Source organism: Saccostrea echinata, unplaced genomic scaffold, assembly GCF_033153115.1.
Source record: "Saccostrea echinata isolate AGI-Se365-2 ecotype Australia unplaced genomic scaffold, CSIRO_AGI_Sech_v1 ptg000047l, whole genome shotgun sequence".
Lineage (NCBI taxonomy): Eukaryota > Metazoa > Mollusca > Bivalvia > Ostreida > Ostreidae > Saccostrea > Saccostrea echinata.
In genome coordinates this window covers 767,348-790,801 of record NW_026889796.1, presented here as the reverse complement: position 1 = coordinate 790,801, position 23,454 = coordinate 767,348, and the positions used below count along the sequence as shown (strand labels likewise).

General features: G+C 36.4%; 1 protein-coding gene across 1 annotated transcript in view; it reads right to left on the bottom strand.

The window, feature by feature from the left end:
* LOC133203073 (uncharacterized) overlaps window positions 1-23,454 on the bottom strand; it is a 78,377-nt gene that overhangs the window by 17,340 nt on the left and 37,583 nt on the right. Inside the window, exons 36-74 of the mRNA XM_061338939.1 lie at window positions 23,056-23,328; window positions 22,563-22,841; window positions 21,897-22,148; window positions 21,443-21,654; window positions 20,939-21,256; window positions 20,543-20,634; window positions 20,149-20,410; window positions 19,695-19,782; window positions 19,188-19,406; window positions 18,161-18,303; window positions 17,789-17,903; window positions 17,344-17,585; window positions 16,813-16,945; window positions 16,284-16,669; window positions 15,880-15,975; window positions 15,500-15,608; window positions 14,886-15,119; window positions 14,318-14,587; window positions 13,901-14,149; window positions 13,355-13,752; window positions 13,193-13,228; window positions 12,932-13,040; window positions 12,268-12,681; window positions 11,826-11,963; window positions 11,049-11,672; window positions 10,239-10,499; window positions 7,342-8,384; window positions 6,952-7,173; window positions 6,720-6,810; window positions 6,237-6,455; window positions 5,653-5,988; window positions 5,031-5,270; window positions 4,601-4,763; window positions 4,070-4,296; window positions 3,502-3,933; window positions 3,143-3,253; window positions 2,619-2,864; window positions 2,118-2,366; window positions 1,581-1,817 (exon numbers count right to left, since the gene is read on the bottom strand). Coding sequence (XP_061194923.1) covers window positions 1,581-1,817; window positions 2,118-2,366; window positions 2,619-2,864; window positions 3,143-3,253; window positions 3,502-3,933; window positions 4,070-4,296; window positions 4,601-4,763; window positions 5,031-5,270; window positions 5,653-5,988; window positions 6,237-6,455; window positions 6,720-6,810; window positions 6,952-7,173; window positions 7,342-8,384; window positions 10,239-10,499; window positions 11,049-11,672; window positions 11,826-11,963; window positions 12,268-12,681; window positions 12,932-13,040; window positions 13,193-13,228; window positions 13,355-13,752; window positions 13,901-14,149; window positions 14,318-14,587; window positions 14,886-15,119; window positions 15,500-15,608; window positions 15,880-15,975; window positions 16,284-16,669; window positions 16,813-16,945; window positions 17,344-17,585; window positions 17,789-17,903; window positions 18,161-18,303; window positions 19,188-19,406; window positions 19,695-19,782; window positions 20,149-20,410; window positions 20,543-20,634; window positions 20,939-21,256; window positions 21,443-21,654; window positions 21,897-22,148; window positions 22,563-22,841; window positions 23,056-23,328 — 9,768 coding nt within the window. The remainder of the gene's footprint in view (window positions 1-1,580; window positions 1,818-2,117; window positions 2,367-2,618; window positions 2,865-3,142; window positions 3,254-3,501; window positions 3,934-4,069; window positions 4,297-4,600; window positions 4,764-5,030; window positions 5,271-5,652; window positions 5,989-6,236; window positions 6,456-6,719; window positions 6,811-6,951; window positions 7,174-7,341; window positions 8,385-10,238; window positions 10,500-11,048; window positions 11,673-11,825; window positions 11,964-12,267; window positions 12,682-12,931; window positions 13,041-13,192; window positions 13,229-13,354; window positions 13,753-13,900; window positions 14,150-14,317; window positions 14,588-14,885; window positions 15,120-15,499; window positions 15,609-15,879; window positions 15,976-16,283; window positions 16,670-16,812; window positions 16,946-17,343; window positions 17,586-17,788; window positions 17,904-18,160; window positions 18,304-19,187; window positions 19,407-19,694; window positions 19,783-20,148; window positions 20,411-20,542; window positions 20,635-20,938; window positions 21,257-21,442; window positions 21,655-21,896; window positions 22,149-22,562; window positions 22,842-23,055; window positions 23,329-23,454) is intronic.

The window sequence follows — 23,454 nt, the reverse complement described above, 5'->3', positions numbered from 1 at the left end:
CATTTAATGAACTTATTTTTAAAACGGTGTATCCTAGAGACATGGGACCAACTGCATCGGCATATTTGACCTTTGACCTTGAAATATAGGTCAAGGTCAAAGGTCAAGGTCATTTAAAAACATAAGAAATCCCTTATATATGTGTAAAATATAGCAATTCACCAAATGACCTTGAATTCTGACCTTGACCTTTGACCTTGACATTGGGTCAAATGGAAAAGTTAGGACATGCATCCAGCTCCAGTATCAGGTAAGAACACAGAAAGTAAAAATTTCTTGTTTTTTTTTTTTGTTTTTTTTTTGTAATGACCTTGACCTTTGACCTTGACTCAAAGGTCACAATAAGACTTGAGGATGTGGAAGTAGTTACAATTCGTAGTTTAAAAGAGGCATAAAATAAATAATTCACCCCCCCCCCCCCTTCTTAAAAAAAAAAAAAAAAAAAAAAAAAAAAATCACATCAACAACAACGTAGAATATTACTCTAGAATTCAAACCAGACCTCGGATCGACACCAAATTTGGTACAAATGTAGTATAGACCTCAGAGAAACTTTCTGGAGAGTTTTACGGTGAGTCTTATAAGTTTATAGAAGTCATGAAGTTTCACGGCAAAAACTACAAGTTCTGTTGTGTTTGAAATTTAAGTGCAGGTGAACGAAGAAATGATCAAAACCTTTTATCGGCTATTTCTTCAGATGTCGTTAGTAGCATTCAATTCTCCTGATATGATACGACATTTTAATACCAAGCATTCTCTCTTTCTTTTACATTTGGAATTTATTTGATTTTTATTTAGAATTAATCAGTTTCCAGAAATAGCGATTTTCGGTATATTAAAAACAATTCTCGCTTTCATTGTCATGTTTCCCTTCTAAAAATGCATGTTGGGAGTTTAATTTGGGCTACACATATTTAATTAAACCCAAAGAAATGCTTATTTAAATGTTTCATAGTTATTTCAGGATATTCAGTCAGAAATGTTAAAATCCGAACCCGATCTTTTAAGCTTACAACAAAGCTATTTACAAAAAATTCAGCATGCTCACAATATCGATGAATCGGGCTACAGTCCATTAATACATTTTCATTAGGGAACAGTGTTAATGTTTTCTTATGCAGCCCGTCCCTTATTATTTAATATACTGCTTGCAAATTCAGGAACTATTTCCTTTTACGGAACTTCTTTCTTCCCCTACCGATTCTAAAAATACGCTTGCATTTCTTCTATAGTCTTAAACAATTAACTTAGGAATGATATCAGAATGCGTGGCCGAATGGTTAGCGCACCTGCCTTTCAATCCAAGGGTTTTGGGTTCGATCCCTGCTGGAGGAGCAAAATTTCCCCCCCCCCCCCCCCCATTTTTTGCATTTTTCTACTTTTTCCTCAACCCAAATGACACGGAAACACTTAAAAAGGTGGAAAGGCCTCTAATTGTTCTCTGAACAATTAGTCTCCTAGTTTCTTATTTGCAATGCTTCATATGAATCCCATTCAAATTAAAATCAGAAAAATTCCAATTAATGCACTCTTCAACAGAATGTATATGGAAATGAGAAAGAAATACAGAGTCTACATACGTGCAAGATGTCTTGCTTAGCAGGGGAGCATAACAATTTCCTGCCTCCTCTAGGGAGCAAGTGGGTGGGGGTTGACAGCTGCGATACAATGTGGCTGACATGTCCTGACTATAACAGTATGGGAGGACTTTGTATGCTGGCATCAGAACCTCCAAGTAGGAGGACACATCATGTATATCGGAGCCAGAGCACCCAGCAGTCTGAGTACTGTAGCACTCCAACATCTGCGGAAGTTTACTGAAAAAATGGAAACAAACAAAATGTATTTATAATAATAACATTTCTTCTACTGCAAAGTTTTCCCTCTTTGCCTTGTCTTTCCCTTTTCACTAAGTTTAAAAAGAAGGGGTTCTCCATGGGATATTTACATGAAATTTACCTTGCGTTTACAAAAGAATGATAAGATGATTTTAATGCGACAAGAAGTACCCCTACCAAGACTCATACTTTAGGAAATTACCTGACGTGTGTCTTATTATCCATTTATTTATGATGCCCAACAGAATATCATTTCCCTTCTACATGTTATCAGCTTACCTGCAGGTTTCTTTTGTGACTCCTTTGCTGTAGTCCCCTAGTACAGAAATACATTCCTTGGCCTTCTTGACATTACAGATGTAGTTACTGCTGCTGGTGCTGTAACATTGTCTAAGTGCCTGGACAAATGGACAGGTGTCCCCGATCACACTCTGTACATAATCCTGTATATAGGACAGTCCTATCTTCTGATCCGTTGTACAGGACACAGTATGCTTCTCTACACAGGCTACAGCATAATGGTATGCCCTAAAATATAACATAAAATTTTCTTAATATGCAATACATTTTTCAATAGTTTTTGCTTAACTAATTTCCATACTGCATGTACATGTATATCATACCTGAATTTTAAGATTTGACATCATTTTCAATTTTAATATAGCTAAATGAAAGACTGTGCACACAGACTTACCATTTGTGTAAAATGTTCATTCAAATCACTGGTGACACAATGAACTGAAATCAAAACCAAAAGCAAAGTACATATGAAAAGCACACCTGCAGAGTTTGTCCTGAGGAGCTGCCCTGCTGCTGAGATAGGGGAAAACTGCCATGTAACAACCGTAAGCTTCATCCACTTTACACAGAGGTGGGGGTGCCACTCTGTTATTGGCTGGCTGATCACAGATTGGTTTTGTTTGATTAACAATAGTTCCCATCACAGCCATGTACAACAACTGGTGAGCTGGTGAACACTTCGCTATCAGTGGACGTAATTCCGGTATTACAGAGTTGTTCAAAATACTGTAAAACATGAAAGCTATATGTAAATATATATTTCTCTGAACTTTCCTTTCAAGATTCTACAATTCACTATATGCAAAACCAAAACATCTTGAGGATAAGAATGAAAACTTTCAATTAACTCCTCTTGAAACTGTGCCAAAAAAAATGTGGCACATAAACTATATGTACATCTTATGCAACTCTTAACATTTTTCACACTATTCACTTCCAAACATGTACATGTTCAAAATCAGTAGATCAAGGAAGTAAATACCCAATCATTTTCTGTAACTTACTCGCACAGAACTGGATGCTGTGATACAGGAACAAAAGGTCCCACTAGTTGTGCTGAGAATCCAGAGATGATTGCGGAAATCTTGTATACATCACATGTCTCATTTCCTGAAAAACACATAATTATGTTGAACTTCTTATTCTAGTTATTAAACCTCTATAGCTGTCTGTGGTGTCCAAGACACAAGGAGGAAATTCATTGTATTGGTGAATGCAGGGAAGCATGTATTTTTCTTCCATAACTTGCATACAATTGTTTATAAATTCTCTGAAACCAGAAAAAATTCCTTTCCATTTCCCTTCATATAACACCCTAAAACTGGAAATATAAAAAAATTACAAGAAAATATCTCCATTACCTTGAAGCATATGGTCAACCACAGATCCTATGCTGGCATCAAGCATGCCTGCCACCTCCTTAGCTGTCAGGTTCATTTTGTCCTGAGTGCCATTCGCCATGTGTTTGGACAGCTCCTCAAGTCTAGCGTAAGCTGGCATCTTGGCCATTCCCTGGGTCAGGTTCCACAACATCCAGCCCTTCCACATGACTTGCTCGGAATAACCCTTACAAGCCTCAGTTGTGTATCCAGCCATTTCATTCATCATGTACATGACACTGCTCTGGGCCACTGGTGAGAGATTCTGGCGGCTCAGACAGGATGTTAACTCAGCGAGAGCTTCACAGAATACAGGGCCAAACCAGTCTGGGTTCATCAGGGCTCTCCTGAAGCTAGCTATGTAGTCAAGGTTACAGACTGCTACACCCTTGGTCTCATCTCCAAATAAGGCCATCCTACAATATCAACATCATGATTGTAAATTTAAGATTTAATTCATCATATCATTTTATCCAAAAATTCTTTTGTTTAATACCATCATAAATTCTAGTCGTTCTTCCAACCACTCGTGTCATTTTAAGACAGACTTACTGTGCAGCGTTTTCCATTTCCGTGGTCACGTTACGTAGGAGTGGTGACAAACTAGCAAACACAACCTCGGCAGTCATGTTCTGGGTCTTCTGTGCATACTTGGCCATCAACATAGAGTTGAGAATGCCTGACATTGGCTTGTTATCTCTTTCATTATCCGTCTTCATCATTATGTTGTACTCCATAATCATCTTTGCAACCATTTCCTCTGTCATTTTGTACATATTCTACAAATGTAGGAAAAGGTATTTTAATTCATCAAGTCTTGAAAATTATTATGAAAATTTTCAAACATCGGTCACCGTAACTTTCAGTAGAATAGTTATTATCTCAATAATATTTCATAATAAGCTTTAAAAAAATCTTCCTGAAGTCTGTTCCTTACATGTAAATATTCATGTACTGTATCTCATTTTATAAAGCATGTTAAAGATGGCATCTAGTCACAGTTTATATTAGAACTTAAAATAAAACAGTGACTGTCTTACTTTCTCATATATTAGCTAAGGAATAAAATGTATTATGCTTTACCTGGTTATCTTGGAAAACTCTGTTGAGCGCACCACATTTCATGGTTACTCTGGCCATGACATCAAATACCATGTTAAATACAGGAACACCTTGGGCTACTGCACATCCAGAGGTGTGGTTGGCAATGCAACCCAAAGTGGTCATAAGGTCTGACCTATCCACACTTTTGTAAAAAAGATTGAAAAAAAAAAGATACATGCATCCATTGTCTGCTCTTGCCTAGCCACTAGCAAAAGGATATATAAAATCAAATTGTTAGGGCTAAAGAATCCAACACTTGTCAACGATAACAGTACATTATCATATCAAGTAGACTTCATATTATAGATAGAAATTACAATGTATCAAGCTTAATGCTATATTTTGAACAAAATTTTAGGTTACAAAATAACTGCTGAAACACTTTAATTATAAGAAGAATGTCACTTACCTGCACATTTCACTTTCAGAGATAAACCTGCCAAAGCATGCATCTTTAACAAAAGGAATATTGCACACTTGCTCAGGCATGGGTAGAGGACTACACATCTCATGCATCATGTTGGAGATTGGACAGTGTCTGATGAAAAATCCCATCTTGTTTGTCACATTTCTCATTACTTGATGTTGAATGGTTTGACTGCAACTGTTAATCTTAGAACTTATACAGCGAGATGCCAAAAATAGCTCCCTGAAAAGGAGGGAATTACCTTATTACTACTAAAAAAATTATAAATAGTTTCTGATGAATACTACAGAGGTGTACATAAAATAATAATTCAACATATTGCACAGTGTTCTCCCTTTATTTCAAAGTAAAGGGTTAGAGATCAATTGTAACAGGCTTTGGGTTGAGGTATATGACAAATCTCTGTTGACCTTACAACAATTAAATTTTGATTTTTTAAATTACAAAGTGGCATTTTTATCTATTAAAGCAGTCAATTTGGCTGGTAGCCAGTTCTTTAGGGAACATACTGATTGCAACTGAATCATTATTTAAAGTCTGACATCAAAGTAATACCACATGTTAAATGACAGATTACAAAAAAAGTTTTCCACACACGACCTACATGCACACTTGATCGTAATCCCTTGGCCGAGCATTCTTTGTGGCTTTCATTTTCTCCATGTCCGACATCATGACTAGAGAGTGTAGCAGTTTGTGTTCCTCCACACACTGGGAAATTTCTTCCACTTCACACTTGGAATCTTTGTTGTCCCCTAACATCATCCTAGTCATCATCTCACAGGAAGCATTATCTCGAGCCATCATGCCTGGACAATAGTCATGACCCAAAATCTGCATGATGGTTTTTATTCCCTCGTAAACAGCTATAGAATCATACTCGGAGCATTTATTGTGAGCCTGTGCTGTTCTGATCATGGTCAAAGTGTTATTTAGTTCACTGTAAATAAGAAAAAATGCAGAGGGCTTTGATTAATTAAAGACTTAATTTATGTAATAAACTGGTACCTTAATAAGATAAACACATTTAATAAGAAGAATGAATAGCTGCCCATTACTTAAATGAAACACAAAGTATTGTTTTACCAAAAAAAAAAAAATATGAAGAGATCCATTTTATTACACAGAGTTCTGAAGTACAAGTAAAAAAAAATATTTCTGCTATGCTCCAAAGATGCAATCACTCACTAGCAAATAGCTGCCCTGGAGATGGCTGGTTTGTTGATGGCTGTAGCCAGTCCAATGACACTGCGAAGTCCACACTCGTACTGAGCCGGGTCCCCAGCACAAGCGCCCTCTAGTGCTGTACGCTTGATCATGAATCCTAGCTGACTGGCAGCCTGGTGGCCACGATGCACACAACGAGAGGTGTGGTAATCCATACACCACGATGCCTTGTATATATCCCTGACAAGTCAAAATAGATAAAATATCAAAATAAATGTGTTCTCAATTCAGCTGTCCTGGTACTGAAATTTCATGGATGTAAGTAACACTCCAAGTTATTCCAAAACACTGTCAGTATGCATACACTTACAGCAAAGAGATTTTCATTCTCTGCAGTTTTAAAATATATTATGAGCTTAATGAATGTAGAGAATTCTTGTTTGTTTATATCGCGTTTTACTGTATTACATAAATTAACCTCTAGATGAGCATATTATAGATTACCTCATGTTGGGTGTTCTGTTCAGGACAAGGCTAGGCACAAGGTCCATTCCACATTGTATGGCCATGTATGGCTGACACATTGGGTCTTTTTCTTCAAAAATAAAACAGTGATTTATCAAAGAAAAAAAAATAATCAATTTCCATCAAATACTACCAAAAACTTTACTTCTCATCAAAATTCAACATTTGAAGATAATAACTGAGGAATGTATAACTTTTATGCTGATTCTACCTTTGTGTGTAGTCATCAGTGGTTTGTTGCACCAGCTCTCCATGCAAGTCATAAAGTTCATTCTGTCATCTTTATAGTCATCAGTAGGATAAGCACATCCCTTGTAGATCTTTCCATCAGCAACTGTGGTGGTACAACCTTGACCTGGGTCACAGGTCATGAACCCTTGTAGGTTACATTGCTCATTATTTGTCATTCCATTACACTGGAAGCACTTGGTAGCTGCAAATAAATTTTTGCATTAAAATACAGTAAGTAATTTGCAAGGACATGGTTTCATTGTTTTTTTATTCAGATTTACCAACTTTCGACAGAATAAAAACAACAAAAAATATAAAACAGAAGCAAGAAGAAATCAAAATTCAGCAATATTATAGGAATGATGCTTACGTTCACAAACTGCTCCTGCAACTGTAAAGAGTGCATGCATGGTGACATTCAAAGTGGCTCGAGACTCAGCTGGGATCAGATGAGTATACCTCTCCAGACATCTTGCTGCCTCTGCAAGCTCTGAACATGAAGACCATTTCTTCATCTTCATAACCTCCATTGATTTTGACAAGTATTCAATAGTGTAGTCTGGTGACCTCATCATCCTTGTCATATTGGGCATCATCTCACGGACTTTGTTAGCGAGCTCAGCAACCATCCATCTCTGCATCTCCATCTCCATTTCTTCCTCTTCCATCTCATCCATCTTCATTTTCATACCCATCTTCTCCATGGTCTTCATAATCATGCTCTTAGCCATCTTGGCATAAAAGAATTGCAACATTTTGGTACTATCCCCCATCTGTACAATTTCTTTGACAGCAGTTCTTATCAGATAGGAGTGGTTCAGATGCATATCGTGTTCCACGAGTGTTCTATTAATAGCACTTATGGCCATAGACAACACACTGTCTTTATCATCCATACTGATCATCATTTCTACATGTTCAACAAAGTCCATCTCTGGATGAACCAATCCACTTTCCATCATGGTCAGTTTGATCAGTCCAGACACACTTGTCAGCACACCTTCCATTCCATGCATGTTATCTTCCTTCTCCATGCACTCCGGAGCTTTACCAGTCAGCCTACCCAGCCATCCAGCATACATAGTCATAGCCTCACTTCTAGATCCATTCAATCTATCTCCCATCTCTTTCCACATCTTCTCCTGAAGTGCATCAGGCATGCTCATGTTCTGTTCTCGGAAGAACTTCATGGTTTGAACAGCTGAGCCTACCTTGGCTAAATCAGAAGTGAGGAGAACAGAAGATGCTGACTTCCAGAGGAAGGAGGTGACACAGCCCAGGGCTGGCATGGTTTCACAGATGTAGTCCAGAGTCTGTATAGCAGGTCGCAATGCGTCGTGGAATCCATATTTAGTTTTGGTGTCACAGTGAGCAAGTTTTTCCATCAAACACTGCTTTGTCTTTGTGGCAACCCTGAAACAGTTTAAAATGAAATTAAATTTGAACTTGCAATTTCCCTAAACATTTGGAAATTTAAGAATACACAATTTTGCCTATTGTGACATGACTTTTACCAATTTTTTGTTTTTTTTCTTAAAGCTGAACATGATACACCACATTAGTTTTCCTATCCCTGATATTAGCACTAGGGTGTAGGGTGCACCTGATAGGACACTCATGGATGATGTGTAGCATTTCTTAGTACAGTGGCGCCGCGGTAATCCGGACGCCAATAATCCGGACGCTTCACCTTCCGGACGATATTTTCTGGGAACCGATTTTTTCCACGTTATTCTGTCTCATTTATCCGGAAATTCGCGTTCCGGATCCGGACGGTCAATTTCTACTACAAAACGTAAAATTTCATTGAAAAATGACTCGTTTATGCGGACGGTAATTTTTCGAGGAACGACTTTTCACACCTTTCTTGCAGTAGTGATAATTATTGTAAAAACATTGTCCGTGGAGTCAGTTTGAAGGCGGTTACCTGTGACCTCTAAACAATAGCGTCTATAATTAGCGTGTGTTTACCTCAGATAAAACACACGTCTTTTATATCATAAAGCCCGAAGAATTTAGCTTATACTGTGCATTAATTAAATATAAATCCGTTCAGAATACAATAAATTGCTAACGGTTTATAAATTTATGAGAATTTTGGAGAGTTGTAAATAAATTTTTTTTACTGAATAATAAATCACGAGATTTCGTTGTAGTATTGAGTTGCGTAAGTTCATCAAAAAACGATTTTCCAATTCTCAAAACGTACATCATTTGAAACGGTTTTTTTTTTTCATAAGACTATTTATTATGATACATAATTCAAGAAAATATATTTCTATTTAATGCGCTAAGAAATACGTAACTGGCATTAGTTATAAATGCCGATCACGTTTTTTCAAGGTATATAACTTAGAGTTTTTAGAAAAAGTATTGATAACCCTGAATATGGCTTATGTTTACGTTGAATATTTGCAATACGTACACTGATTACATTGTTTAGTTACTTATTTCCCTATGTAGTGAATATACGCGGTTAGTCATTTGAACATTCTCAATGGTGATAATGAATAGTTCTACTTAATATGAGCATGAATAAATAAAAAAAAAATGTGCCGAAATAAAGCAGTAGCAGAGCAAAATTTGGTCAGCCCATGTAACTACACGTCAAATAGAAGGCGAGTAAAGTTTCTTGTGTTAGAAAAGGAAGTTTTTTTTAAATATTGATTATTGCTTTTAAAACTATAAAAATAAAATCAATAAGCCAAGGTAAAATAAAGGTGTTTTCCTTCACATTTGATACCACTGTTCATATGTACATGTTTTGAGAGGGTACGTCTTTTAAGAAGTGATTCACTTATCCGGACGATTCATTTATCCGGACGATTTCGTTGGGGACGGAGGCGTCCGGATTAACGAGGCGCCACTGTATTTACATTCTATTTCATTGATTTATGTACTTTTGCGATTGTTTGTTTGTAATACGACTATGCAATTGATGTTACTTTTATTCCTGATATGGTATAGTTGCATATATTGAATAATTCTAGCAACTATCAATGGCAATGTAAGATACGTCCACACAAGTGAGATCTATACAGCAAAATACTTTGAACCGTGAAGGAGACAGGCTTCATATAGGGGCTCCAGAAATAAAGCAAATGAAGTGAAATATGGCAGACAAGTATAAATCTCTTCCTTTTATGAGCTGAGTTCAGCTTCAATTCAATACAATTTTGTTCATCTGTTGTTTTCATGACTTACTTTGCCTCTCTTCTAAAAGATTCAATAAAAAAATATGAACAATTTAAAACATGTAGGACATACATGCACATTTGGGTAGCAGATCCTGGTAAGAAGTCTTTAGCAGCCAGCACGACTTTGTGAAGTCCTTCCAGACATTCTTCTGCCTCCTCCATCTCACACTGTCTGTCTTCCTCCTGTTTACATGGGGAGGCCCACTTTGTCTCACACTTGTCTCCCGTTTTGTACATCATAAGTGACATTGACACACCCAGCATGGTGCTTGTCATGTGATCACAGCCCACTGTCATAGCTGCATAGCAACGCATGGCGATATTCTGCTTCCTGCAAAAGAGGAAATCTACTGAAAGGACAACACTGATAACACTGATATGGAATTAATATTGTACTTTTACTACAAACATCATTGGTGTTTTGATTAGTTGGTCTGACTGAGGATAATCAGTTTAAAAAATTTCCTTGCCAATGGATGCTTCTAACCAAATCATATTCCTAAGCACAAAAATAATTGTAATACTTCTTCTGATATGTGGTATATATAGTGATCTTGAAACAATGTAAAAATACCTTAAATTCACAAGTATTTGCTTTTCTTATTCATTTGTTTCCATTTTCTTCTAAATTTTGTTCAATGTAAAAAAAATAATGGATTTTGGAAATGATAAATATGCACTTATATAGGTCAATTGATTACCAGATAATCAGGCTGAACCTTGATATTTTGCAATCAATTGCCATCCCATTTTCTTATATAAGTCATAATCGTGACAAGTAGGTTTTCCAAAAGTGATTAAAAAAAAAAGAAAAAGTACTATAAAGCAGTAGAACTTGCCAAAAAATTTTGTAATAAATGAGACATTTCAATTTACTTACAAACACAGCCTAGATCTAGTTGACATAGGGTTAAGAAGTTCCCTATCCACACTCAACAGACACTCCATAGCCACAGCAGGGTCACATCTACCAAACTCTTTGTACTTGGCTGGATCCACACACATTCCATCCTCAGGGGCCACACTAAGGAGCTTCATTATTGCCTGCAAGTTATCTCCAATCTCCCCACCTTCGGCCATAAAGGACATCACCCTTTCTCGAACCTCAGTCACTGGATCCATGTTACTGAACATCCTCTCCAATCTGGCCTTCATCCTTTTCCCATCCATCATCTCTCTTTCCATGTCATCCATTTCTTCCTCCTCCATTCTGTTCATCGAGTCTTCTGAGTCCTCTGACATTGACATGCCCGAGTTACCCATCATTTCTCTCATCTCCTCTCTCATGGATTCAGACATGTTCTGTGACATCATCATTCTTCCCATTTCCTCTCTCTCCGACATAGACATATTTCCTGACCTCATCATTTTGTACATGGCTGCTTTACACATGCTCATTCCATAATGGGTCACCTTTTTGATAGTGTCAACAGCAACATATTGAGTGACCTCGTCACATTCCTTGACATTGTTCCACACACATGGCATGGCTTTTTCCAGTTCCCTGTAAATTTACATGATTATACATTACAGATGGGTTTATATCAACTGCTTTATCTGTCTTATTCGGAAAAGATTTTACTCTTGAATTGCTAATTAAGCAAAAACAGAACTGAATGAGTTGGAACTGTATTTTTTTTTTTAAACATCTACTAACCTGCAATGACCCATGACATTTGACCTGTTGACCTTGATAACAATATTGGAGAAATACATCATACATCTGGATGCCATTCTGGTATTACATCCCTTCATCATTTTACCCATAGTCTTCATATCAGATTTATCTCCCATCCTAAATAGAAAACGGACTGGATTATTCAAAGGAAAATGACTAATTCATTAAACAATAGTTGAATCCCTTTTGTCTTTCACCTAAAATATCTAACAAATATCAATTTAAAAAAAAAAAAAAACAACTGTATACCTAGTTTTTATTAAAAAATTTTTTTTAACAATTATACCGTACATGTATCAGTACTCTTGACACCAAAATTTGTCTTAAACCTGCTCTTTTCAATAATTATTGCAATATACACATAAGTGCACTATTTCTATTAATTTGATTATCTTATATATTCATTTATCTTCTTCCTTACTCCTCTTTGTCCATTTCATCATCGTCTTCCATCTTGTCATCTTTTTCCATATCCTCCTTGCCACCCTTATCCATTTCTTCCTTCATGTCATCCTTATCCATTCCTTCCTTATCATCCTCGTCATCTTCTCCCATCTCTCCCTCCTCATCATCTTTCTGTTTATATTGCATCCTGTCCATCATCATTCTTGTGACAAGTTTAATTGTGATGTCATTCCTGGCAGGTCCGTAAACCATTTCCATATATGCCTCCTCCTGCATTCGTTTGGCCTGCATCATGACATCATCCGGACACTGACCAGACCCCATCAGGACTGAATCAGCCAATGACAGCATTGTCTGGAGTTGGGTAGTGAATCCATTTGAACATCCGGCTGTGACATTCTTCATACAGTGGTAATAATCAATTCTGGACCTACAGAACAATGAAAGAACATGTACAATTTCTTTATTTTGAGCATATTCTTGATTTTTTTTTTTTTTGGACATCCAAGCACGGTAAAAGAAAATTGTCTGTTTTTCCCTGCCTTGCAATATTGGAGTAACACTCTATTTACCTTTCACAGAGCTGTTACAGACGCACATTTCTCCTGTCAGAAAAAGTTCCTGTAACACTTTGGGCATTGATTAAATTGACATATTTAAAAATAAATTAGTCAACAAACCTGCACAACTGCTCGGTGTCTCCAGGTCTTAACTGACCTGTGAGCATTGCCTGCTGGGAGAAGGACAATACACATCCCACAGCAAGGCTTTTAGCACAGGTTCTTGGTTCTGAAAAAAAAAAAAAATTATTTTCAGTTTTCCATATTATTGAATTTTGCCTTACCTTACATGAACATATAGTTACTTATATCTACAAAAACTATTTTCATTACAAGTTATCTAAAGCAGATAAATAAATAATGTAATTAAAAATAACTCACCAGCAGCTGGTGACACGGGCCTAAGTTGGGTCATATCTGTAAGAATAAAGGATACGTGATACATGATACACTTAAATTACATGGAATTTTTTTTTACTTCACTGCAAAGCCCAGAATGTTTTGAATTTTTTTCCTAAAGATTGACTAAAGCCGGTAACTTACTCAGTTTGGCACATGTTCCGTTGACAAAACTCTCAATATCCATGTATGATTTCTTCATTGTCATCCTGATGAACTTCTCCCTGGTGCTCTTGGCCTTACTGAAGAGCGTCTTCAGACATCCATGGTACTTCTGAGCCGAGTCACAGATATCCCATACTCCATAACGTGGATTGGCTAGAGCATTTCCTAAATTCTCTCCCATTTCATCTGCACATTTGGCAAGTTCAGAGTTATCAAAGACAACTCCCGGTACCTGCCTGATTCCAAGGGTTTGTTTATTACAACCATATGCTTCATTTAGATAACCACTGAACTGGAGGAGTGCCTTGTTGATAATGGACGTCTCCACTGGGAAACATGTCTGTTGTAACAACTCATTTTGCACAGAAAAGAAGAGGCTACAAAGAATTAAAGTAAAGTACAATATACAATGTATTTCTGAATTCATCTCTGACAAATTTTAAAGTTACTTCTTTTAAATATTGAAGTATAAAGCAGTCCCCTTAGGGTTTTTTTCTGAGGAATAAAACAATAAATGACCCTTACTTGCACTGATTAACTCCTTGAATCTGAGACTGGGCAACAGCCTCTGTAATTTTCCCCATGGCATAAGCAATGGAGCAGTTTCCAACAATTGGACATGAGGTGTAGGATAGATAAGTCTGAGTGAGGATGGAACAGTTCACGTTAGCCTTAAGGATCCCAGGAATGATGAGTTCCTTCATCTCGTTAACAGTCTCTGGATGGCAGTTACTGGAATTCCTCATTACACAGTCTGTGGTCTGGGACAATATTCTGAAATACAATTTTTTCAATTTCAGTATGAAACATTTCTGTCCTTGTTAATATTCTTTTCTTTTTTTTTATTTTAGGTGGCCACAATTTAGAGTTTGTTTTTTTTTTAAGGGGGGGGGGGGGGTTAAATATGTCCACATCAACTTTTTTTAGGGGGAAATTACTTACGAGCAATACTGCTGATCACTCAGTTTAAGATCTTCATGTGTCTGCTCATAAAATCTGTTTATACACATCCTCATGTTGTTAACTTGACACACAGCTCCTGGGGTGCTTCCTTCCATCTTACTCAGGGGACATATTTGAGCATCCAAGTGTGGACAGTAAAAGTGGGTCACATTGCCCATTATTTCCACCCCCTCCCTAATGTTCACTATGTCCTGTCGAGAGCAGTTGGATGCATGGTGTTCAATACACTTGGCAATCTCTGATGCCCCCCTGTAAAGTAGTTTCAAAATAATAAATAAGTGGCATGCAGCTGTACATGAGTGAACATTGTCTAATTATGTCTACCAGCATATCTGTCTTCCAACTGGAAAGTGATAAAACCATATGTGCTTTTAAATTTTGGAATCTGTATTAATTTTTCAGAAATGCATTCCATCTATTGTTTGCATCTTTATTTGCCGATTGACTTGACTTAATGACAATATCAAACCAAAGAATTGCAAACACAAATGCACTAACACCAGTTTTCATCAAGTTATGCTTTATTAGTTTACACAGAGTGACATACCAGCAAAATCCATCAAGGTCCTCATAAGATTCTTTCTCTGTCAGATAATAAAGACCCATAGCTACACACTCCTGAGCCTTGGAGCAGTTGGCATTTTCGAAGGTAGTGACGACAGAGCAGCCAGGGTTAGTGATGTTCTTGAACCATTCCACAGCATTCAGGAACTCCTCTTTCCTATTATAGGTACAGCTGGCTGTCCTAGAGACGACGCACTGTTCCATGTACATTCTCTCCCTATAACAGTGTAAGTGTATATTTGAGTTGTGAAATGTTACTATAATACTACAGGGAATTACTGTAAAATTGCTTATTTTAGTGGAGTTGAATTTCTGTTGTTTTTGTGGTATGAAGAAACCCACAAGTTTGTGTGTAAAGGATTAGTTACGACGGTTTTCCATAATAAATCAAAGGAAATACCATTCACAATATTGTATTATACTCCATAATCTATAATGCCTAATGTACCTAAATTTGGGCAATAAATCTCAACACGCAAATAATTTACAGAAATTCAATATTTACTAATGAATGTAGACCTATCATAACACTAAATAGCTTTCATGTTCTACAGAATTAAAAAATTCTTTCCTACTTGGACTTTACTAAAGACTCACCAGCAGACATCAGCCTGTTCACTGACAGGGACAAAAGCTGAAGTAAGGATCCTCATCAGATAATTACCCAAACAGCCTGCTGCATATACTGCCTCACAAGTACTGGGCTCTGTAAAAAGTCAAAGACAGGTATCAAGTTACTCTGACATGTATGGGATGAACATAACACTGTATGATCAGATCAGACTTTTTAAAAAAAAATGCAAATGCACAAAGAGTCAGAAGTCAAATTCTTAGAATCTAAAATGAACATTAGTTAACCAATTAACTTTAAAGTTACAACTTCCAATCTAAAATGCATTCTATCAAAATTTAAAGAATTAGGTGTTGGGCCACTACAAAAGAACACAGTATCATTTTACAAAACATTAAAAAAAAACCTTGTGGAGGAGGGTCCTGTTTTTCCACAGGTTTGGACATGTTCTTCATTACCACGCAAACCACATCATCTTTCTTACAAGCCACTCCTGTCCAATCTACAACATCAACTGATGCTTAACCATTGTATTATGCAGCTTTAGCTATTAAAGGGATCATTCTAACATTCATAGTACTATAGTTTTGCTCCTTTACATTACATTTTTTGTTGAATAATACAAGTGAGTACCGTACTTTCAAAAACCTGCTTTGTTTTGCATTCAAACGTGTTCCCAATATATGTTATGTCTTGAAATTAGTTGACAAGAATAGATTCATGCCTTTAATTTTGAAGACAACAAGATTTCTTTCACATACTTGAATAGAAATAAGCCAAAAAACTTTTTGTCAAGTTTACATTACTTACTCATAGGTACTGCACCGCAGGACAAGTCCACCAGTTCTTTTGTCAACATGGCCATACTACCCACCATGACCTTGGCGGTAGAGCTGACCTCTGTATGGTACACACATCTGTCCAGCATAATGGCCGCAGCACACATGTCAACTATGGAAGTTTGAGCCACTGATGTAGCATATGCCCTCTGTACAGTCATCGTGTAATTTGCAGCACAAGCAGCTAGCTGATAATATGGACTTTTGGCGACTTCTGGGGCTGGTGTGCTGGGGATTCCACACTGCCTGGGGTCCTGGTACAGAATATTGCCAAAGAGGTAGCTGACAGGTGCCCTCTGCATTGGGTTACAGTCCTTGGTCATCATTTCAATGCACTCATGTGTTTTATTTGCAGCCCTGAAATATAAAAAATATATTAAAGAATTTGAAAAGTAAATATTGTAGAAATCTCACTTACATGTAAGTACCATCTTTTCCCAAATCAAAGTTATTTTAATTTAGAAGTATTTCAAAGTACTAAAGTTACAAGAAGTTCTTACCCACAGAATTCCGATGGTGATACATTCTCCACATAGGAGAAGCAGTTGTGCAGAGCCACTGAGGGTTTACAGATGTGCTGCCTCTCCATAACATCAACAGTCTTCTGTAACGCCTTCATATTGTCAAGAACTTCTACAAAACAGAGTCAGAAAATTATCATATATTAATCAATTCGAAGGTTCAAATCCCTTTAATAAATAAGCTTCTTCTTCTTTTTTTTTTTTTAATTTTAGTCCAGAGATGAAAATAAAAAAGTTTCAAAGAAACTGATCATGTAAAACATGACTAAACTGTAGCATATTTTTTTTTTTTATTAAGAAAATAGTGTTGAGAAATGCTAAGGATAGCAAAAATATTTTTAAGTTTCAAAGATTTTTCTTCAATACAGAAGGTATTGCTCTAAATATTACTTTTATATTATATGCAACAGATTCATAAAGAGAGATTTATAGCAAGAGATACTGTGTCACATTGAAGATTTTTGATAAATCTGTGTCACTCTGAAGATTTTTGATACATTGAGAATTTACCTCTTCCTTTCAGCGAGTCCTCTTTAAATGCCTGCATTAACACTGCTCTAATCTGTTCAACACTAAGTTGGGTAGTGCTCTGAACTGATTTAACAGCCTTCTCAAATGGAGAGAAGTCACACAGGTGCTTCAGAGACCCAATCATGGAGGACATTGCAGCCATAGCCACAGTAAGTTCAGTCTGTGTCAACACACATTTCTCAGTGTGGAGATGGGAGCAGTAAAACATTCTCCTCACCATCCTACAAATTACATGTAAAAGGATTTCAGTTCATTATATTGGTATCAAAGATACTGGGGAAAAATTATGCAAAAAAATTTCTTATCGCCATTTTTAGGATAAAACCACACATAAATTTCCACACGACAGTACTCTATAACTAAATACATGTATAAAATTAATGTACATAAAAATCAGTGTCTGTGAACTTAGTTTTTAACTTACCCACAAACTCTGGTGTCATTTTTCTTGGCATATTCCTCCCATGGTGTGGACTCTTGGCACATGGCTGCAGCTTCTCTACTACATGTCATGTTGTACTTAGGCTTACCAAGTACAGCTACAGAAAACAACAAAACACAACTGACTTCTCTTTGATACAGAAACCCCTATTTCCATTTACTTTTTTCAGTTAACTCAGTTTGCATCAAAATGATATTTTCAGGTTTAGAAATCATATTGCATGTTTAAGCTTATCTAACTTTGAACAAAAACTTGCTGAAATTCAGTGTGCATAGCACCAAACTGAAAACTATTCCCACACTTAGAATTCAAATACAGACTTCTTTTCTGACACAAAAAAACCACTGCCTTTACCTCCAATAAATGGAGGATTACACATATCTCCCAACATGGACATCCCTAGTTCTGTGGCCTCATACAAATTCTTCATGTCCTCCATGGTACAATCCTGGGTCATTACAGATTTCATGATGGTAGACTGAGCCTCAGCTGCAGCCCTGAAACCAAGACAGAGGGAGCTTAATGGGGGGAAAACTCCTTAAAATACATACTAAAACGACAAATGGAACATTAAGCAAAAGTATTAAATGTTTTTTTTCTGTTTTTTTTAAATATAAATATAGAAAGATCATTCATTCTAAGAAACAATTTTTATTCTATGTCAAAATCATCAAAATTCACATTTATATAGAATGATACCAACATAATACAATTCGACTGATTTCATTTCAATATACTAAAGAAAGGGAATTTAATGGAAACTATCTGAACATGTCTTTATGGAAAATATTCTAACAATTTTATAAAGAAGCAATGTTCTCTTTACAGGAAGAGTTAAATTCAAGTTAAACTGTTACTGTGAATTAAATCTTAATCGTGTTCATATGCAAATTTTAAAGTGAATTGATTACTACGTTAATTTAATACACTGCACATCAAATTACTTTGCATTAACTCTGTGTGCACACTAAGCTTATTCGATTTAAATTTTGATACATCAATAATAATAAAATTAAGTCAAATGCCACATGTAGTTGTCAGATATACACTGTAGGTCCTTTTGCTAGTTTTTATTATTAAAAATAGGAAAAATGTTATCCACTTAAAACGTGTACACAAACATTATGACACTATGCCAAAGGTATTAACTGCTCTGCACAAGGTGATGTAATTTGCAAATAATGTCATAATTGCGGAATTATCTGAATGAAAGTTTAATGTGCATTAGTTCGCTTTGCATTAACTGTCAAGTAAACACTACCTAATTCAATTTGCATTATTTTACTTCACATTTATTTACTGCAAAGGAAAAATTGAATGCCCTTTCATGTGAACAGAGCTTAAAATATTGAGCAGTATGAAGTATTTAATTGAATCTTACATGCAGACTTGTTCTCTAGACATTAGAGGGTTCTGGGCCAGATTGGTGAATATCAATGCAGTACAACGCCCACACTGGCACATCTCTGGCTCTGCATAGCACCGGACTAGCCCCGGAGTAGATGCCAACTGTAAGGCATGCATGTGCATGTGCTGGTCACTGCTGGACATACACTTCGCAGTGTGATGATACATACACTGCATATACTCCTGAACCTTCCTGTAAGAAAATTGCTTAAAAATTGATTGTGAAGACAGATACCCCTGCAAAAGTGTACAGTAGAACTTCAGTATATCTGGATAAAATTCGTCTTCTGGACAAAATTTTTGGGGAAAAGACTTATAAACTGGTCTCTTCAATAATCTGGAAGATTTGCTTGGGAACACAAGAAACAATGCAAACCATAAATATGTATATAGTATTTAACATAGGACTTTGAGGTCTAGCAACCAAGTAAATTTTATATTAAAGTGCATAACTGGATAAACAAAGTCAAGACTGACTCACCCACAATCTGTTCTCTCCATAGACAACAGATCACTCACTAGATGCATTCCACAAATAGCTGCCATCTTAGGGTCACAAGACATGTCATCTGTAAACATTTAAAGAATTCGCTCACTCAATTTTTTTTTATTTCAAATTATCTTTATCAATAGAGGGGACCTTATGAGCCCCATCAAAGGAGAAAAAACAAGATGCATTTCTCAATACACTAATTGCAAAACAGCATTATCTATGATAAAGATGAAAATGAACATATTAACTACATGTATGCTAAAAGGCCTCCCTCCTCCAATAAATGAAAGTTAATAAGGGCAAGTTATATTGTACCTCAGCAATAACTACACTTTCATGCTTCAAACATTTTCAATCAACAGATCTTTAAAAAATGTAAAATTTTAGAACAGAAAAAGATACTACAAGTTTAAGCATTTTTTTTTTGCATCATGAAGCTTACCCCTGATGGCAGAGTGAGTCATGTAGTTACAGTCAGATTTATAACAGGCATATTCACACTTTCCTTCACCCATACATTGTGTGTCTTGTTGAAGAAGTGGAATTCTTCTTGTACACCCCTTGCTGATCCACCCATGCATTTCCTTCATGTCCTCTCGATCATCAGCTTCTCTTTTGGGTCTGTCTTTTGTGGTGTTTTGTGTTTTTTCATCTGTTGCTGTATCATTCACAGATTTAGGAAGTGTCGTTACTGTGTAGCACATCTGCAGAGAAAACCAGGATTTCAAAGTTAAAATAACAAATAAATGTAGATACATGTAATATTTTTGAACATCTTTGCAATGTTTCATAAGAACAGAGCAGAACTGTATGATAGTGTTCTTCCTTAAACTTACCTGATTGTGTCCTTTGCAGGTTTCCATGGGCTGTGTATTACATTCCTCATTTGATTTAGCATTTTTACAACTAAAGCACTTCAAAGGCTTTTCTGTGAAGGAAAACATAAGGAAAAAAAATTAAAAGAAAATCTTATGAAATCTGTATTGACCCAGATACATTTTTTACAATTCATTTTCTGCTATTTATTTACATGCAGTAATGCTATCAATATGTACATGTACACATGTATGTCAAGGAAAACCATGAAACCAATATACATGTATGATCTATCATTCTGTGCTTCAAATTACACATTATACCAACCCTTCAGCCCTTTAGATATATTTCTTTGATGCCACTGAGAACTTAAAGTACTGTTTACATTGTTCGGTTTTCTAGTAAGATTTTCTTACCATCACACTTGTCCTTTAACAGTTGACCAATAAGATGCAGTGAGGCATTGACCATAGGAACTTTGTCCATTGGAAGCTGCTGCATGTGTGTTTCCATACAATGCCAGGCTGATGTAGCTTCCTTACACTGTGTTGGGCGATCTTCAGGGAGTCCCCATGGCCAGCCGTCAGACTCGGGGGGACAGGACTGGGATTTCTCCATACTGCCTACAATCTTTACCAGTCTCCTCACGGCCCTCAGTTGTTCCTCATATGTAGGGGGTTTAGGCATGTTCTTCATATATTCCTCCATAATTTTCTGCACCTCTGCCAACACAGCTGTAAACAATAAAATCATTGTTCACGTAAATCATTCTACGTGTTTCAGCATATATCATTTCTATATGTCAATCATAAAAACATACAGCATTTTTTTTTTCAATTCAAAACAACATTATCTTCCAGCCTTTAAATTCCATTAAAATGTGAGATACAATATTTTTGTCAGTCTTAATGAGTCCACACCTTTTGGCATCATATCCTCTGATACCCCAATGATCTTTTGAGCCATGACGGCGAAGTGGAGAGCACACTCGCTGAACTTAAGTTTGGCCTGACATGTGGTGGGGATCATGGGAGCCATTCTCCTCTCTAAAGTGTCCCTGACGTGATGGGTCTCCTCCTGGCTGCAGGTCGCCAGATTCATCTCCATGCACTGACGGGTCTTCCAGACATCACTGTTAAAATGTGTTTAATAAATGTTTAAACCCAGAAAATGGGTTCTCAAAGTCATGATGAACTTTCATCTCAATTTCTATACATGTAAAATTCTTTCAGTTCAAATCCATTTGTCAATATAAAACAAGTGCATGCATTAGTTTTTTAATGATTTTTAACATAACAATAGAAAATTAATTTTTTCTAGTACATGTATTTGTTCTAGATACTCTATATAACATATCAAGTTCTTTCTACTTACACACATGACATCTGTTTTTCTTTCATCATCGTCATATCATGCTGATCATCCATTTCCTTGTTTTTCATCATCATGGTCATGTTGAGCTGATCTGCACACCAGCGAGCTCCACAAGGATTACACATGGCACTCGGACAGAGCTTCGAGAGTCGACGGAAGACGTCCTGCATGGTGTGATATACGCTGTCCTGCTGGCACCTCTCACAACCTCCTACATACTTCCAGACACAGGTCCTCAGCTCAGGCAACACACTAAAACAAGCAAAAACAATGTGGAGCTCTTTAAATTACCATAAATCTCTTTGAAGATATATGTTATCCTTCTTTAAATCACAAATTAAACTTTTATTTTGTAATGAAAACATTTTTCATGTATATCTAAGAATTAGAATGTTTCAGCATTCCTATATGTTGATAATGAAAACATTTGGCAAGTTTACCATCATTCAAACAGCAATCATCTTTTGCCAATAAATTCCAATAAAAATTTACTTATGAACTCTCATGACAAATGCATGTCATAGTTATTTTTTATTTATTTGTTTAAAAATATAGGAGTGCTAAAATCTTTGTTAACACCTGTACAAAATCTCAAATCTATAAAAATGTCAAAAAACACACTTTCAATTTATTTTCAAGAGACCTTAAAAGGAAGTTTTCAAATACCTGCAGACAGACTCCTTGCGCTCAGCCATCTTGAGTATCTTGGCATGTACAGAATTCATACAATACATGGCCTCTGGAATACTGCACACAGTGCTTTGTTTCATTGGCATATCTGACAGGCAGTGGTCATTGTTGGTCACCTCTGTCTTTGGGCGAGATTTACAAAGATTCTTGGCAATGGTTTTCAGATCCATGTAGGTTGCTTCAATGCTCTTGCGAACATGAGGCATGCATTTCAGGGTATTCTTAGCAATGCAGACCTCGACAGGTAGTAGGTGTCTTTAATATGAAAATATGAAAAATACACATTTAATATGAAAATATGAAATTAACAAGAAGTTAATAAAAGGGAATGAATATTTGTTTAAAATGAAGTGCACAATGAGAAATTTAAAATTTCTTCAAAATTAACTACCAGAGACCCCCTCCCCCTTTCACAGTGTACTTTTCGTGCATAGTTTCAGTTCAATAACAAAATATAAGGAAGTCTTACGAGCAAACAGCACTTCTGGTTTCCATGTAATACTGCTGCTGAATGGACAGACTGAGCATGCCCAGACACTGCATAGCCTCCTTTTCATTACACTCCATTTTCATGACCTCTGCCCTGAAGGAGTCCTTAGCAACCTCCTTAGCATCCAGACAGAAGCCCTTTGATTGGACAAGATTGTTGAGGGTCTTTGCTGTATTTAAGAACTTCATACGGAGTTTTGCTGAACACTGCATGGTGGAATGAAGAACACATTTTTGCCAAATAGCAATGTCTCTAAAAAAACAATCAAGTGAAACACTAATGAGTTTTGATATTTACTTCCTTTCTATATGCACTGTATATTACTGTAACATTTACTTCTGTTACAATGATAATGATGAACTTTCACTCAGTTGTGTA